The 19364-nt window shown below is 48.9% G+C and overlaps 1 protein-coding gene across 3 annotated transcripts in view; it reads right to left on the reverse strand.

The window, feature by feature from the left end:
• The window catches only part of RNF123 (ring finger protein 123), a 1600675-nt gene that overhangs the window by 283087 nt on the left and 1298224 nt on the right, over positions 1-19364 (reverse strand). For all 3 annotated transcript variants that reach the window (XM_078661207.1, XM_078661208.1, XM_078661206.1), the window contains exon 36: positions 11365-11507. In XM_078661207.1, the coding sequence (XP_078517333.1) occupies positions 11365-11507 (143 nt within the window). The remainder of the gene's footprint in view (positions 1-11364; positions 11508-19364) is intronic.

Raw genomic sequence — 19364 nt, forward strand, 5'->3', positions numbered from 1 at the left:
CACCAAGTGGCAGTAAAACACTAGAAGGCCAGAGCAGCAAGCCATAGCAAGAAAAGCGTAAAGCACCACTCCGTGGGGGGTGGGGGGGGGGCGGGGAGAGGAGGAGGAGGAGAGGAGAGATCAGCAACTACAACCACAAGGGGAAGGGCCACAAGCCCGGAACAGAGGAGCAGCGGTAATCCATCCCTGGACTATACTGCCAGGGACGGCCATACCTCCTGAAAGAAGGAGGTGGTCAAGGACAGGTAAAAGAACCCCAGCTGATTCCTTAACATAGAATAGATACCCTAGCCATACCCAAAGGGGAAGAGGGTCTACGAGACGACCACTCCCACTTTATACGAGCACAAGACCCCCCAACTGGGGACCAGTCACAGGGGCAGGGAAAATAGCCAAGTCCACCGCAACAGGGGATGAGTCACAGGTCCTGAGCTGAAGAAGGCCTCAACATTGAGGAGGAACACCAGCCTCACAGGGGATGTGCCATAACGACAAAGAGGCAACCCAGTCTCCACCAACGGGAGAAGCAAGGGTCAAACGAAGGAGGCCACACCCCCCCAAGCCCATCCACGTACCAGGGACCTCCACCGGAAGCCCCGAGGTACAGACAACGCAGAGGAAGAATAGCCACCTACGGACTCCAAGGAGAAGGGGTAGAAGTACAGCAAAGTCCTCCACCGGGAAAGAACCAAGTGAACAGGGCCGCCGAGCCCCTCACAGCTCGAAGTTAAGACTGACCAGCACCTCAGCAATAAGGCAGATGGAACAATAAGAATGAGACCTTACAGTGGCTCCGTGGGAAAAAAACAGGAACGCCAGGGCCCAAACCAAGGCCGCCAGTCACAGAACAGAAGAGCAGGCGGGGGCAGACAGCTGCTGACAAGGTCACAAAACTAAACGCCTGGAGCACGTCAGGCTCAGAACAAGGGCAAGGCTAGTAAACCGCTCCGAATGGCCCCAAAGGGGAATCCCCCCGGAGGGAACCAATCCACTAAGTAGTGGGTCCCTGGCCTCAGGCAGCCGACAAGCAAGGGACGGCCACACCGCTAAAAGTGCCGATGGAAGAAGAAGAGGAAGAAGAAGATGTTCGCACCTGCGACATACCGTGATACCACGGAGAGCAGAGGCCCAAAGGACGACCACACCTCCCTAGCACAGGAGAGAGCGACGTAATAGCTACCACTGCCCCTCTTAGGGCAAGTTACGTCCCAATAACATGGGAACCCTCTTAGGAAAACGTATCCACATCAGAGGACAACAACAAAAAAGACTTGCGGGGAAACCGCAAACAACTTGCCAATGAGCCAGAAAGAATACACAGAAGGCCTAATCTCAGGCCACAATTAAACAAGCATTTGCAATGCAATAGGTCTCGCATTAGGAAAGTTTGAGCTATTGGTCTTGTAAATGACAAATGTTTTATTCATGTGTTGGTTTTGAAAATAGCGAAATTAATAGCTTTGTCATTTACAATGCTAATAGTTTTAACTTTCGCAAATGTGATACCTATAGCATTTGTAATGCAATGTGTTGTATTTACGTGACTTAGATGTATTGATATTAAAAATAACAATGGCTTTTAATTTTTTTTATTAATACTTAAATAAAAGTTATTGTAATTTATAATGGCAATAGATTAAACTTTTGTAAATAACTTTTGTGAAGATTATGTTCAGTGTATTTGAACAGCCTATTAAATGGGAAGAGAAGTAAGGCATGCCTTCAGGATACTAAATCATATATATTTGTCAATAATGCGGCAAATAATGGTATAAATAAAACTCAAATATAAAAGACATCTTAGATATACACACTTTAGGAAACTGGAAAAGAGATACCCTAGACAGCCTGGCATAGCTGCTCCGGAAGGGCAAGAGTAGAAGCAGATTACTCCTGATCACCAGCCAATATTATGTTTATTAGGATACCCCTGTAATCTCAATATTGTGAAGATAACACTCCTTTTGGGGGAGTTTCACTCTAAGAGACTGTAACATTCATATGGTATATGACTAACTAAAACTAGCACTCAGTAATTGCTGCAGCACTCTCACTAGAGCACTCGCAGTGCCGCAGCACTCCCTCTCACTAGAGCACTCGCAGTGCCGCAGCACTCCCTCTCACTGGAGCAATCATTCACTGCTGTAGCACTCTCTCTCACTGTAGCACTCATTCACTGCTGTAGCACTCTCTCTCACTATAGCACTCACAGTGCTGCATCACTCTCTCTCACTGGAGCACTCAGTCACTGCTGCAGCACTCTCACAAGAGCACTCGCAGTGCCGCAGCACTCCCTCTCACTGGAGCACTCATTCACTGCTGTAGCACTCTCTCTCACTGTAGCACTCATTCACTGCTGTAGCACTCCCTCTCACTGTAGCACGCAGTTACTGCTGGGAGAAGGGCTGACAGATAACTACGGGTTGGGAACAGGCTGGGAGACCTGCTGGCAGGAAGATGTGTTGCAGGCTTCGCCGTGAAATGGATCCAAAAAAAAATATTTTTGTTACCCATGTTCTGAAGTACTTCCTTCGTTTTCATATGACTGTGATTGTGTTTGCTATCCGGTTGCTTTAATACTTGCACATGTGGAGTGAGACATTCAGATTCAGGCACCCGATTGTGGAACTTTTGTCTTCACAGCCTGCATTTCATCACAAATAGAACTACCTTTAAAAACGAGTCCTCACCGCCTTCCCTCGGACGGTCCTGGTGGGCAAAATCCAAGTCACAGGGGCAGTCTGAGCCTGGAGAAGCGAGCTCCGTGTGCCGGCGCCGCTGAAAGCTGATCTTGCGGCGACCCGGAAGCTCTTGCCCGGCCGGCCAATCCGCTCGCGCCGACCGGAAGTCCCGCCTCCCGGGGTCCGCGAGCTGCGAGCTACCGGCGCATGGAGCGCCCTGACGTCCGGGGTAGCCCGGGTCCCCAGGAGGGGGCCGGGGAAAAGGAGGAGTGTGGCGCCTGTTGCGGGGCTCCTCTGACCTGAGGGAGCCCCGATTTAGAGGATGAGACGCGCCGCGCCGTGAGGAGCCCCGCCGGAAGAGCGCAGTCGGTGAGTGGGGCCCAGGGCTGATGTGAAGTGCGTGCATGCCTGTGTGTATGCCTGGGGGGGTGGGGAGGTGGGAGTGTGTGCGCGCGTGTGTGCCTGTGTGCGCGAAGGAAAGTGTGTGCGCATGCGTGACTGTGTGTGATTGAGAGAGAATGCGAGGTAGGGGATAGTGTGCCTGTATGTGTGCCTGTATGTGTGCCGCATGCCTGCGTGTGCATGCGCGCGCCTGTGTGTGTGTGTGTGTGTGCGTGCGTGCATGCAGAGGGGTGGGGGCTGTCTGTGTCTGTGTGAGAGCCAGGGCTTGCACCACGCATGCGCAGCTATCAGACGCTCGCTCCCGAGGTGAAATCCGACCTCGTCAAAGCGCGCGTCTGGTAGCTGTCCACTCTCCTAAATACGGGCAGCATAAGTTGTCGAGCTGATGCATTCATGCTTCGCATGAATGCAACATCAGCTCGACCTAAAAAGGGGTGGACTAGCAGCCAACAGCACCAAAGTCCAACAAAGGACCGGAAGGTACAACAATCACACAGAACACCCACCATCGGGATTACTCATAACAAGGCCCCAGAACACAATGGAAGAACACCTCCCAAAACTAGAACGGCTCCCAAGTCACTGAGGGGGAAAAGGCAGAGGAGGAGGAGGGCGGAGCCCCGCCAGAAACCTCTGAATGGCAGACTCGGCAGGGGCATGGAACAAAAGGGTACCATCAAAGGGAAGGTCCACAAACCTTTCCTGAACATTCTTCAGGAACACACTATCCTGGTGCCATGCATGGCGATGAAGGGCCACCGAAGAGGCCATGGCACGACCAAGCACCTCCGACACATCCAGAGCGGAGCAAAGCATGAAGGCTGCCAGCTCCCGGCCATCCAACACATGGTGCCGGAGATCAACCCTGGCACCCTCACTGGAAGCGGCAGACAGAAGGGACTCAGTCGAATCCCACAAGAAGTGGCCCTTGCCAGGACACAAAGAGTGTTAAGGGCCCGTAAGGCCGCACTGGTGGAGGCAAAGATATTCCGTCCCCAGGAATCCAACCAGAACGCCTCCCGCGACAGGGGGGAAAACACCGATGACAGGGAGGAAGAAGCTGTCTGCAAAAGAGTGCCCCTGGTCGATGGGTGGAGAGAAAGACAGATAGGATCATAAGTCGCAGGACGGTGGCGGTGCAGAAGGTGCTGCGGTACTGGGTCCCCCGTGGTGGGTCGACCCCAAGCTCCCAGGAGGGAAGTGTGGAGCAAAGCCTCGAAGGGCAAAAGCAGCTCCCGACCATCAGAGCCCTGATGGAGGACCTCCAGAAGATGATCCGTGGGGAAGTGGGCCGCTGGATCTCCCATGCACAGGATCCCTGCAGTCGTGGAGACAGCGGGAGCGAAGGCCGCATCTGCCTCCGTAGGGCCCCCGCGGTGGGGAAAGCAGTTCCTCTGTGAGCGACGGCTGCAGACTACGGCGGCCGGCCCCCAGGCCAACCAGAGGAAGGAAAGGCCAAGTCCATAAAGGGGGAAGGGGGACCAAAGAATGAGGAACATGAGGCGCCTCCATCGAAGACTGCGGCCGTGGCGACGGTGAAGAACCGTCCTTAGACGACGCTGGGGTAAAAGCCACAAATCAGCGACCCGTCTGCGGGGAGGATGACACCATCAATCGCCGAACCTCTGGCGACGAAGGCATCTGAAGAGGAATCGACAACCCAGCGCCGTCCGGGAGCCGTAGAGTCCACAACCGGAGTCGGGTCAACATCGACCGGGGCCGAAGGAGACGCCGGAACGACCTCCACCACCCGCTCGGCGCAGGAGACCGAGGGCGGGCTGGAGCCGGGGCGGCCAAGGAGCGGCACCGACTCGACCTGCGACGAGGCAGCCGCCTGCGTGGAGGGACGAGGGGGGCCAGGGGACACGTCCGACCCCTAGCCAGCCCCTGTGGCGCTGGCCGGGCCAGCAGCCGCCGGCGCCTGAGCGGCGTCGCCTCGGACAAGGCCGCCGCCTGTCGAGAGGAAGGGGAAGGGCTCGGGGACACGCCCCGAGCCCCAGCAACTTCCTGCGACACCACAGGGACCCCCGCGGAGGTTTGTGGCTTAGCAGAGGCGCCGTGGTCCGAAGGAGAGAACCCCGAAGGGCCGCACCCCGACGACACCACATCCTCTGAACTTGGAGCCAAACCTGTTGGCGCTGGAGCCACCGGCAACGCTGCTGAGGGCCCTCACATGGCAAGGGATCCGCACACGTCCCAGGAGGAGAAGGAGGAGCCAACAAGGCCTGCAAGGCCGCCGCATAGGCCTCCATCTGGGCTTCAGTCACCCCAGCACCGGGGAACGGCGGATAGGGTGACAACGCGTGGGGTCACACCACCCGTGGACAGCCCACGCCCCCAACAGGCCGGAACATGGCCAGCGGGGACAAACTGCGACACTTACCAACAGGTGAGCGACGCTTCTGGGGTGCAGGAGAAGGACGATGTCGGAAGCAGCGGTTCTTGAAGCCGTCCGCAAGGGACGGCCGCAGTGCCGACGCCGACCTGGACATGCGAGGAGCTTCATCCGGCGCGCCTGCCGGGACTTCGGCTTCAACTGCTGGCACGCCTCATAGTCCGTGGATTCGTCGTGCTCCCCCAAACACTCAAACAATGGGATTCTATCAATGGGTGTTAAAAAAAATTATATTTTAATTTGTAATGTTCAATGTGAAGTCAGGTGTATGGAGCTGGTCTTTGTAAGTGACAAAAACAAGCACTATATGTTTTTAAAATACCCCTCACACTATGATTTCCCATAGTGTCATGCTTCATCATAGGGGTCTTCCCGTCCCTCTACGGGGCGGGGCGTGCTACGACCGACAAACTACGTGGGAGCACTTGTTATTTCTGAGATCGGCTATGTGTGGTGTGACAAATGTGTGAGTGATCGGGGGTGTAGGGATAGAATTGTGTAATGTATAAAAAAAAAATCTTTAAAAATGTCCTGGCTAGTAGATAAAATGATTTATTCGCTTCTCTGGCTGGAAATGTTAAAAAGGCGTTGTGGTAGGGCTGAACAATGCACCCTACTTGGTCGACATGTTTCGTAAGCAGTCCCCTATTGCTTTACTCATCAGGACCTTAATTAATCCCTACTAAACTCAGGTAACTCAATTAGTGTAGAATGCCTATTTTCCTAAAAAAGAGTAGCAAAAATCGGCTATTCTATTTAGCAACAGGGCTTGAGTAGGCCCTTTGACAAAAATGTTGACCCAATCTGGTCTCTAGAAGAAAGCAAGAGGAAGAAAAAGGAAAAAAGAACACGTAATGTCAAAAAACCAATAGTCTTCAGATTCTTATAAATAGACATTATACAATCATGTAGTTTTTAGTAGTGACCTGTGGAAAAAAAAGGTGATATATTTTTCTCGTGGTCTTTTCTCTTTCTTGCTTTGGTATGGTCATTTTGGTATAAAACACATATTTCATATCACGAAATTTGTCGTAATTGGCGATATATTTATCATATTATTCATTTCACTTAGGTAATTGCCAGATTGGTATTGAACACCTGATAAAAAATGACGAACTTCGTCGTTGTTTGTGATATATTTATCGTGTTTTTCATCATCATTTGCAACCCAACATTTCACACGCACACGATTCACTCTCACTTTAAGGAACAAACGGTGAAAATAACTAATATATGTAATAGTTTCTGGTAGCCAGGTCTTGGTGCTGCCACTGGTGGTAAGATAAGGATATCGTGAAAAATATCACTATTGTGGGGTAGTTTGTATCCCACTGACTATGTTAAGAAAGGAGTGGAAAAAGGGGGAACAAAGTAGTCAAATTTTACACTTGTAGCCACCTGAAAGAACGGGGGAGAAAGTAGAGTATACATACATTTGTCTAAACTTATCTTGAGCTCCCCCAAACACCACATGCAGATGGAATGAGGATCCGTCACCGACATCTGGCGTGCGCAAGACGAGCACACTTTAAAACCCGAAGGCATTCACACACTGTACCCAGAAAAAACGCTCAAGAGCGAAAAGGGAAAGGCCTGAACTCCCCAGTAACACTATTTGGATTCGCGTTGGACACGGAAAAGAAGAAAACTTATGTCAGCTTGCCGGGGTGGGGCTTATGTGACCTCGCTGACGTCACGCCCACGGAGGACGTCTGGCGGAGTCGCATGGCACCGCCCCCCGGCGCGCAGGGATGCTGGGCATGAAAGTTTTCCAGGTCCAGTCTCACGCCTGGGAATATTCTACGTTAAGGAATCTGCAGCTAGTAGTCTCTATCAGACAGAGAAACCCAGAATCTTGTGAACGGAAGATACCAGTCAAGGATCCAAACAAGCAAGGGTTCCGGTGTCCCTGGTGAAGAAGACCAAAAAAAAACAGCAGACCAAACAGTTACCCAATGATTGCAATGGCAGATATGTATAACACAGTCACAAGAATACTAGACTGCTGGAGATGAACAGTCACAGGAGAACCACACGGCTGGAGTTGTGGAACCCAGGCTTGAACCAATAGGAACATAACATGAGAATGCCATGTGTTCCAGAGAGTAAAACAAAGCAAAGAAAAGGGCCACACCAAAAAGGAACGAAGATGGAAATGAAAGTAAATCAGGCCAAAGAGGTTGCCTGCCTGTGGCACCAGCATAGCCTGTATGGGCATAACAGCAGAGAAAGGAGAAAGGCGAAGTCCCTATAAAGGGTACAAAGTGCATAAGTAGCTCACAAAAATGCCTCCAAGGCATACAAAATAAGGTCCCTGAAAACATGGAACAAGGTTATAGTGCAACTGAACAACATAAACAGAATACCTACCATGGAGTAAGTACTCGGGTAGGAAAATTCAAGCAGCAAAAGAAGCCTAAGAAAAGACTACCAGGAGACAGCAAAGTAAGATAAGTTCCAGATGGCTGGAAACGAAACCTGTCACCGACAGCAAAAACGAGACAAAAAGTACCTGCAGGAAGCAGGAACACCACACAGGGTGTAACCCTGGAGGGGAGAGAAGAACTCCGCCCTAGGAAGGTGGGAAAGAGTCAGAACAAGGGGAAATAACAGTCCCTGATGACCTTAGTACAACAACAGAGGTAAGACTCTGTATCACCATGACTATCCCCGAATAGGTATAAAGCAGAGTCGGTGTGCACACCAAAAAGGGAGGTGCCATCCAACAACATGTCCATCAAAGAAGTTTTGCAGCATTTGAAAACCTGGTAGCACACAACCATGTGCATCGATGTAGAGCAATGGAAGAGGACATAGCTCGACCAACAGAATCAGTAGTATCCATTCCACAGAGAAGGCTAAGTGTGGCAGCTTGCTGCCCATCTTGTACCAGGGGAACAAGAGCATTCTGGGCTTCCTTCAGAACGGAGGGTAAGCGGTGCTCCAGAGTCCCACAAGGCGTGGGAGAAGCGAGGAAGTACACAATTAGTGTTTAGAGAGCGCATAGCAGAGCTAAAAGAAGAGAAAATATGCCTACCACAAGCATCAAACTTCCTGTCCTCCCTATCCATAGGGACAGGGGGAAGAAAAACAATATTCTGCGTGGCTAAAGCAGCCTGAACTATAAAGCTTTTAGTAGAGGGATGTCGAAGAAGACAGGAGGGATCCTCCAGGGCTGGGTGATGCCTGTGAGAAATTGAGCGATCCACAAGGAGCCCTGTTTCGGGTTTAGTCCAAGCACCCAACAGGATATCGAAGAGAAAGTCACTATGAAGTACAGGCTCAACATTGGACTGTGCAGGGTGTATATTACCAAATTAAGGAGTGTGTTGACAATTCCACCAAAGGAAGGTGTTAATCTAGGGCAATCAAAACTCGATTGAGCATGTACGCCAGCACAGAGCTCGCCTTCGTAGCCAAACCAGGAGGAGACAGGAGGCTGGAGACTGGTGAAGATTCTAAGCCACTGGTGTCACCCAAGTAAAGTAACCAGTCAGATTGTATTGGGGGCAGTAACGTGTCCGGAATTGGAGGAGGACACCACACCTTCTGTAGTACTTCCTCAGAAGGAAAAACCAGAGGAAGGGAGTCTGAGACAGTCAGTTCCATCCGTGCCGCATCAGACGCTGTAACCAAAGCCGGTCGACGCCTAGAAGGTGGTGATTCGACGTCAGAAGGAGCGTCGATCAGCATCGACGGCGCAGCCATTGGAGCCGGCAGACAAGAGCCCAACGCCAACATTGGACTTGGTAGACCAGAAGCTGGAGCCAAAGGTGGGAGACACGATGAGAGGTGCACTGGTGCCGCTGAAGTGTCAGACACAACAAGCCGACTTGAAGCAGAGGGAGAACCCGCCAGTGGAGTCATAGGCATGATCTCATGCACTTCTGTGGGGCCCAAGAGCACTCCAGAGGGAGATGGTGACCCCAGATCACAAATAAGAGATTGAGAATATTATCTGATCTGGGTCAAAGACACCCTGGCCCCAGGATAGGTGGGGAGATGCGGGGAGGACTCATGCATTGGCAATTCAACAAAAGAAAGTGATCTGTGGTAAGCAACGAAGGTGGGAGGCGCTGCAACTTCGACCGCTGGTGCTGAGACTTACCTCTGGATGTTAAAGGTGAATGTCGCCAGCAGGAATGGCTTCTAGTCCGGACTCATGGTCAGTCCCTAGAATGCTTAGGGGACCACAGACAATAAGACTTCGAAGACATGGACATCCGCGCCCGGCACATGCTTCATGCAACGTACCCTGCGTGTTTCCAGTTGGAGTTGTTGGCAAGATACACACTCATGATAGTCGTCATGCTCACCCAGACACTACATGCAAATCGAGTGAGGATCTGTGGCGGACATTTGTTGACCACAGGACTCACTAGGCTTGACCCCAGAGGACACTGAAGAAAGGCACACTGCTCAGTCGATGAAAAAACATCAAGTAGGCCGAAAACGGCCAGAGGAACTGCAGTGCAGATCCTCTTGTTAGCACGGAAAAGAAGTGAAGTTGGCTCTTCAAGGCGGAGCTTATGTGGACTCTGTTAACGTCACATCCAGGAGACGACATCACTGCAGAGTCACTCAGCGCCCTCTGCCGACGCATGCAGGGACTGCCGGGAAAATTTCCTGATCCAGTCTGGCGCCTGGGGAGTAATCTAGGATAAGGAATCTGCGGCTAGATGTCTCTTTCAGAAACAACATATAGGTCTACTGTCGGTCAGACACAGACATCTGCCTATTGATTGATTTGAAGGGGAAACTTTGTATATTACTCGCTACTGAGGGATCTTTTGACATTGCTCCCTTTAGCGTTACTTTAAAGCAAGTAGCTTTTTAGATCCTTTCTGAAGGTGGATAGAGTGTGTGCAGTCATAAGTCCAGGAACTAAGAGTTTCAAAGCTACCTAAAACCTAAATGAAATCACACCAATTACCCATAGGAATGTAGAGAGTTTTTGACTTTGCTTGTTAAATCTCCGGTAGACTATCCAGTGCCTCCTATGACACAATGAAGGAAGCAGATGGAATTACTGTTACACTTTTGGCGTGACTTGGAACCAATATGTTAGTAAGGGATATCGCCTGGCATAGACTAGAAGAGTTATTGCTTGAAAACAATAAACTACATCAAATAGGCTGTTGTACTAACAGAGGGAGCTATGTCGCTCGGTCACAATGCCAGGCATATCTGGTAAATGGGAGTGGATTCACAAATGGGGACATATCAATACCACCAACAGCCATCTACGAACCTGATGTCCAGGAAACTTACATAGGGTCCATCATGTGGAACTTAGTAATGTACAAATGCTAGCTTTATGGGGTGTCTACTCTAAGGAATATGCTGCAAACTTGTAGCCGCCTGTTCTCTATATTTTTGTGAGAAAAACTGCATATTTAGCAAACAAAAAGCTAAACAAACCACTATTATTACTCTAGGAAATTTCCAAAACGAGGAAATTGTGGGAATAAATATCCATTAGGAACGCTGGTACATTAGGCCACTGGTGGCAGAATGGTTACATAGTGAGTGGTGAAAGTAAATGCTTAAGAATGAGTCAAAACATCCACAGTACTTAGCATAAAATGGTACACTGCACATACGTACATTGACATATTTACAATTTAATGCCAGGAGAGAAAGTGATTTGCCAAAAAATTACCAGATTGTTCACCAAGGGGCAAAGCAAAGATTAAAACCAAACTCTCTGGGTGGCAAGGTCAGTAACTAGTGCAAATCTTAACTGAACAAACAATGGTCAGCAGCCCATCAAACACTATTTGAAGTGATTACGGATACTTTCCATTGCACTCTCATCTTTCATTACCAAAACCCTGTTTATTCCCTTAGGTCCTTCCTGTCTGTATGTAAAGTGAATAGACTTACAAGCCTGCAAAGAGAAGTGTTTCTTGTCTGCGAGAGAAGTTGTGGCTCCAAGTGTTGAAGGGTCAATCTGCCCAAGCAGATATTGGATAGAGCGCATCTGAAAGCAGGGATCTGACAACAGCACTGCAGTTGCTCGCTCTGCCCTAGAAAAAGATGTTAAAAGTCATGAGTTAAACGAAAATGCTGAAAGTCATAATCTAAAAAACAGTCATGCTAATGGCACCTTTATCAGGAAAACATTAGATGAGATTTCTAAAGCTGACCTTGAAATATTTACACACCAGAACAACTCAGTATTCAATAATACCAAATGAAAGAATTGATAGTCATCCAGAAGGCCATCAACCAAATATATTCGAGACTAATATTCAATAAATTGTGGTCTTCTGGAGTTCCTCTTTTCAGAATTTGTTTTAAAGAAAGGAAAACAAGTAAACAAACGGGTACTTCATATTTCAGGTCACTCTAGTACTTCTTGCCTAAGATCTCTTCTGTTAAAAGAAATCACGAGGCAGGACCCTAAGCTCCTTGTTAAGATGGTGACATCCACAGCTCCCACAGCCAGTACTGCTAAGGTATAACTAAATGTAAATGTGCCTCCTAGATCACATTTCCCATATATCCCAACGTTGGTGCTCTTCATGAACCGATCAGCTGGGTAGATGTGGACATGGCAGATGTGAAGGGGCGGGAGGCTGCTTGCTGGCAATTGGGGCGAGCCAAGGGGTAAGAGTCATCATATACATAACTCTATCTTACCCCTAAACCCAGTTCCCTGATGTCAAATCAAGTAAACTGCTAAAAACTAATGAAATAAAGTCAACACTGGACAGCCAGGCATCAGATAAATCTGACACTTTCAGGCTCTACAAGAGATTACTTTAAAACAAAAAAAGCGCATCCTTTTCACTTAGGTCTACACAAAAAATGTAACAGCAAATGATACAAATTGACTGGGGTTGGTCTAGACACTAGTAACTCTGAGGGGGTGATCTTTCAGAGAAAGTACATTCATGGCAGAACTACAAAGCCTTTCTAACATCCACATGACAGTTTCCTCAGACCAGAACAACTGAGGTTTAGGAGAAAATCTCAAAAGGCCTCTTTAGTGAACATGTATGAAAGCAAGTTAGAAGAAACAGTGCACTATGAAAACTACAAACCCTTGATGAAAAGAAGGGCAAGTGTCAAATGAAAATAGCTGGCACTTTGCTGACTCGTCTGACTGAAACAATGGACACCGGGCATACCGTCTTTAACAAGAGTAAATTGAAGAATCAAGATAAAGCTGGTTTGAAAACTGTAAATAATCAATCTAACGTCAGTCCAAAGACTAGGAAATCTTGCAGGAACGAGCAGTTAAAGAATTCCATCACAATGGTGCACGATTACCAACTTTAAGAGAGTAAAAAATTGAATCAGGTTTGTTCTTGTGGAGTCTGATCGCTTCCAAATGTTTTCTCCTGGAAATAATGTTCAGATAAGCATCCTGTGAACAACTGAACAAGAAAGGATATATATCCTGCTCTGCAGTTTCATAGCAAGATCTTTGACACGCAATAAAACTAAGTTCATTCCTGCTTCTGAAATTACTTTTGGATTCCCCAGTCAAATGTGAGCTCAAAAACGATCTTCCATGGCTGTTCATCTAGAAACCAGAATAGCCACAGGTTGTCCATAAACATGGCAAATGGGTGCGACAAAGATACACAAAGTGAATTGTCAGAAGCAAGGACCACAAGTTCAGCAATAAAAGTGATATAGGAACCTTGTGTAAAATTGCAATCATTTGATAGCATTTTTTAAAGCTTTTGTTGTTGCATGGCAGAGTTGGAATATACGATCGTCACCCAGATAACACTGAAAGATTTCTTACAACCCTTTCCAGGAAACATAAAAATTTCTTTTTTTTAAATATATTAAACAGATGTTTCTTCAACCAGTGACAGAAATCATATCTAGTAGAGCCAATCTTGTTGCCAAGGATACAACAAATAGAGACCAGCGTCCTCAGCCTTCATTCTTATTAAAACAAAATAATTGAGCAAGTAAAGAAATCTGAAATCTGTGGACAACATAAAAAAAGCCAGTGCAGGCTACACACTAAAGGTAAGGCCAGAAAAAGCATGCATCTTGCAGACACTGGTCACTGTGTAGGAGACAAATATTGACCTAGACAAAGGCGGTCATATGGTATACAACCGTTACGACGCAACTTTTACTCCGCACTACCATTACAACGCGGGCATTACAACGCATGACATTACAACGCATTGCGCTGGGGGGCGCTCTAGGATAAGAGGTAAGTTTAATTTACTATCCAACACCTTCCCTAGGGTCCACGGGGACTGGAGTTAGAATAGTAAATTATACTTACCACTATCCAGCACCCCAAAGCGCTATGCGTTGTAACGGTATTCGTTGTAAATACCGCGTTGTAATGGTACGCGGAGTAAAAGTATGCGTTGTAACGTCATACATCCGGTCATATGCACTGTTACCTAACTAGAACACAATGAGTAACAACTGTCATGAAAAAAATTACTCTCTGTGTAAAAAGATTGTGGCTTTGTCATTTCACAGTGTTACACGTAAAAGTTGTCAACTCAGTGGTACTCAATTAATCACATATGGAAACATGAATGTTTGAATTAGTCATTTTGGCATTTTGACCTTCCTATTTAGAGAGTGATAGTACTAAAAAGCAACAACTTGACTTACCAATCTATTCTGAAAGGGCTTGTCTAAATCATTATTTATGCCAGCGATATGAATTAGATAGTAAGTAGTTACATGCTAGAAAAGTTTGTACACCATTGTGTGCTCATTTTTCTAATTACCCCAGTTTCCAAATTGTACCAAGTAAGGCCTCACTTATACTGTGGGTGGAGACCTCCGTCTTCTTTAGGCACCAGAAAGTAACAGGAACAGCAACCACTACCTACTTCTAATGGTGCCTCCTCTCAATGGCTACATTGGCCAAAAGAGCCTGAACTTCCTGGTCTCTTAAGGAAAGGCAAGCCTCTGTCATCTGATCCAAGGATGGTGGCGGGGCAGCTGGGTTTCCGTAAATGTTAGGATGTAACCTCTCCAGACAATTTGAAGCACCCACTTGTCTGAAGATATGGTGTGCCATTGGGGCAGGTGGTGCTTGATCCTGCCGCTAACGGGGTGCCCGTGTTTATGTGAGGACAGACTAAAGGGGCTTGGAGGCTGCACCTGCCGCCAGGTGGCAGACTGAGCAGATCTCTGGCTCTGAGTCCCACAGAATTTGTGGGAGCCACATACAGGCTACGAAACAGCTGGGAAGTCTGTTCGCCACGGTGGCTGGGTTGGAAAGCATATGGCTGGTAGCCCTTGCCATAGCTACGGAAGGAGCAAAAAGAAAAGTGACGATGGGGTGGGGCCATGTGGACCCTACTCTCAAAGCGCTCAAGCACTGAATCAGCCTTGTCACCAAACAGGCAATAGCCGCAGAAGAGCATGTCCATAACAGATATATTGACATCCCTGTGAACCCAGTGGAGCTCAACAAGGTGAGCGAAGAAGAACCATTGATGATTTAATGGCCGTGCTCAGCAAATCTGTTGTGTCCAGTCTGCAACATATTGTGGATTTTACAACGTCCCTGCCATTGGCAATTGCCTATGTCAGGACGGATCTGGCCCCCACCGAGACCATGAGCAGCACTTGAGCACCTGAGTCACACATTGTGTGGCTATATCAGCCCAATTGGCAAGCGAAGTTCACTCACTGTAGTGCAAGGTTGGTGGAAGAGAAAATCCTCTTTTCAAACGTATCCAGCCTCTTTAATTTCCTATCCTGTGGAGTGGTAGGCAACACGCCAGGGTTAACCTTTAATTAGAGGCCTGTTCCACCTGGCTCTCAGGGTTGGGGTGGTGGGTGAGGAAAGCAGGGCCCCAGGAGCCGGGCAGTGGTGGTGTGCGATTGCCCTGTGGACAGGAGTGCCTGTGCAGGGTTTAGGCCAGGTCCGAACAAGGAAATCAGAGAGGTTTTGTTGAAGGGGAGGAGGGGTCAGTGTGGGAAACTCCATGCTGAAGTACCTCCATTGAGACAGTGGCGTAATACAAAATGATGGGGTCCCATGCAGAATGTGATGAGGATCCCCGGCATCCTCCAGATCGCAAAGCCGTTCATTAGTCTTGGGCTCAATGGGGGCCCCCTGAATGATTGGGCCCCCCAACACTGCAGGGGCCTGCTCGGGAAAACAGATTGGCTTTACCAAGCATTTAAATATTACTTATTCTATGCCATTGCATGCATTCTGCAAGTTTATAGGGTGAGGGGCCCCCTCCAAAACAATAAATCCTGGGGGCACCCCTCGCACCACAGAGGCTGCGGGAGCCTCCATTATGCCCCTTCGTTGAGATATTTGGACTTCCACAGAGGGTAGCGCGAGGTTAAGGGCATCTGCCTCCACTCCGCACCACCATAGCAAAGGAGGCTCCTTACTCTGTAACCGCACTACGAGGAGAGACCCGGCCATTGTCTGGTGAGGTGTCCAGACCGCTGGCATCAGCCAGGTCCTTATAGCAGTTGTCTTCAGCCAAAGGTTCTTCAAGGCGGTCAGGGTAGCTGTAAGAATCCTCAGATCCACCCCAGTCATACTCCTCTTCGGGCCTGTCAGAAAAAGAAGACACTGTCTCTGGTCCAGAAGGTCGTGGTCTGGTCGGCACTGGAGTGGACATTTGAGTCTGGAATGACCATGGGGTTGGTGCAGCCTGGAATAGCATCACTGGACTGAACCCCGGCAAAGGTTGAAGATTTACTACCGGAGTCGGTCCAGATCCAAGAACGAATTCGATTGGCCAGACTCAGGCGGGGCACCTTCTGGACCAGTGGGGCCCATAGCCACTCCAGAGGGGTCTGGCCATCCAAAAACTAGGTGCACGGTGCTGGAAAGTACCCCTTTTGGCATGATTACCCTCCACTTTTTGCCTGACTCTGATGCATCTTTGACTGAGTGTGCACTGCGTTCCTGCTAACTAGATTCCCAGTACCTCTGTTCTTTCCCAAAACTTTGTTTCTACAATTGGCATACCTCTGGCTCACATGTTACCAGTGGTACCAAGGGCCTCGTGACCAGAGAGAGTCTCTAAGGGCTGCAGCTTGTATTGTTTAACCCTAAGAGACCCCTCACCAATCACAGGCATACTGCCACTGCAGCCTGCATGTTTTGGTGCAGATAAAAGTGAAGAGTTGACCTGACACACATCCCTGTGTCCAAGGCCTACCAGCACTGCAAGAGGCATAGCTAAATCACACCACAGCAGGCCTCACAGCCCTAAGGCAGGATGAACTATACCTCATGTGAGGGCATATCTGCATGAGCAGATATGTCTCTATAGTGTCTAAGTCCATTCTTAGACATTATTAGTGCACAGTAAAGCCATACTGAAAACATGGGCTGGGAGCTTGTCACTACGAGATCCACAGCTCCATAATTAATTCTCAGGTTACTGATGACCTACTAAGAAGAGGCCAAAGAAGAGCTGTGTAACAGCGATGGCTGAAAACATCAACTGACTTGGCCCCAGCCCCACCAGCCTGTCAGTAGCCCTCAAAGACCCTGTTAAAGAAAAGTGACTTGTCCTGCAAACCAGCGACCTCCAGAGCCCTGGGAGGACAGCTTGCCTTCTAAAAAGATTTCAAATGTCCCGTGGACAGCGGACCTGTCCAGAAGAACAAGTTACTTACCTTCGGTAACGCTTTTTCTGGTAGATACAATATCTGCCTGTGGATTCCTCACTTTGTGAATATCCCCCTGCGTCAGCAACATTCGGAAATTCTTTTCGTAGCTTCGCGCCAACGTGGACCTGGACATCATAGAGGCATGGCATCGCTCGCGACTCCGCTGACGTCACCGACGCCTATAATAGGCCCACGCCGGTGTGATGACATCAGTTCCGCCCTTTTTTCCGTGCCTTCGAGGCACACGGACAGACCAATGACAGTAGACATATACACAGTATACGCAGTACAAATATCAAGGTAACACACACACAGTGTGAAGCAAATGCAATAAAACATTTGAAATAAACAACTCCTTGACAATAAAATAATACATTATAGAAACTCTGGCATAGAAGAGTGGACAACGGGGAGGCGGGTGGGTCAGTGAGGAATCCACAGGCAGATATTGTATCTACCAGAAAAAGCGTTACCGAAGGTAAGTAACTTGTTCTTCTGATAGATACATCTGCCGTGTGGATTCCTCACCTTGTGAATAGAGTCCCACAGCAGTCCCCACTCCCAGAGGAGGGTGTCCACTCTTCTAGACCAGGAAATCCTGGAGAACAGAGCGTGCAAAGTGGCCGTCCCTCCTCACCTCGGAATCCAAGCAGCAATGCTTCGCGAAAGTGTGGTGGGAAGACCAAGTTGCCGCCCTACAAATATCCTCTACAGGAACACCTCTAGCCAAAGCAGAGGTTGACGACTTAGCTCTAGTAGAATGAGCCCTTATACCCTCTGGAGGTTCCTTACCGGCCAAAGAGTAGCAGATCTTTATACAGAGGACGATCCATCTTGATTAAGTTCTTTTATGGACCGCCCTTCCTCTCTTGCAGCCAGCAAAACCAACGAAGAGCTGGTTATCCAACCGACAGTCTTTAGTTCTGTCCAGGTAAAAAGACACCGCCCTCTTGGGGTCGAGACGGTGTAATCTCTCCTCCTCCTTGGAAGGGTGTGGGGGAGGATAAAAGGTAGGGAGGGTAACAGATTGACCAAGGTGGAAAGGAGTCACCACCTTAGGCAGAAAAGCAGCCCTGGTCCTAAGAACCATTCGATCAGCATGAATGGACAAGAAAGGGGGCTTGGAACTAAGAGCTTGAAGCTCACTTACCCTCCTTGCCGAGGTTATTGCAACGAGGAAAACTGTCTTAAGAGTCAAAAGCCTCATAGGACATTTGTGAAGAGGCTCAAAAGGAGCACCCATCAGAAAGGTCAAAACAAGATTTAAGTCCCACAGAGGCACAATAAAAGGAATAGAAGGGAACTTATTCGTGAGGCCCTTCAAAAACCTTTAAACTACAGGAGATTTAAAAAGAGATGGCGGGTCAGGCAAGCAGAGAAATGCCGACAGCGCTGAAAGATAGCCCTTCACTGTGGCAACAGCAAGCCCCTGTTGCGCCAGAGAAAGGGCAAACTGGAGAACATCAGACAAATGGGCTCTCAAAGGGTCTATAGATTTCTCTCCACACCAAGTGACAAATTTAGACCACCTATAAGAATATATGGACTTAGTGGAGTCACACCTGGCTGACAAGATGACATCCACCACGTCAGGCGGGAGCGAAAAAGAACTTAGGTTGCCCCGTTCAATCTCCAGGCATGAAGGTGTAAGGTCTGGAGGTGGGGGTGTAGAACCTGCCCCTCCATCTGGGAGAGGAGATCTGCCCTGTGAGGGAGACGGAGCGGCGGGTGAGAGGAGAGGTGGTGAAGGTCTGAGTACCACACCCTTCTTGGCCAATCCGGGGCAATCAATATAACTTGGGCCCGGTCTTGGCGAATTTTCCTCAGAACCCGAGGAATCAAAGGTATGGGAGGAAACGCGTAAAGGAGTTGCGAGTTCCAACTCAACTGAAACGCGTCCCCCAAGGCTCCTTGCACCGGATACTGGAGACTGCAGAATAACAGGCAGTGAGCATTCTCTTGAGTGGCAAAAAGGTCCACCTGAGGAGTCCCCCACGTCCGAAAGACGTGACGAACTACCTCCGGATGAAGCCTCCACTCGTGGTCGGCAGAGAACTGCCGACTGAGACTGTCTGCACGAACGTTCTGAACTCCGGCCAGATGATTTGCCATCAGACAAATCTGATGGTCCTGAACCCAGGACCAGAGATGCAGAGCCTCTCTGCAAAGACACTGCGACCCCACTCCTCCCTGCTTGTTGATGTACCACATCGCGGTCGTGTTGTCCGTCAGGACCTGAACCGACTGACCGCGAAGGGAAGGGAGGAAGGCCTTGAGCGCCAGACGTA

Source organism: Lissotriton helveticus, chromosome 9, assembly GCF_964261635.1.
Source record: "Lissotriton helveticus chromosome 9, aLisHel1.1, whole genome shotgun sequence".
In the NCBI taxonomy this organism is placed as follows: domain Eukaryota; kingdom Metazoa; phylum Chordata; class Amphibia; order Caudata; family Salamandridae; genus Lissotriton; species Lissotriton helveticus.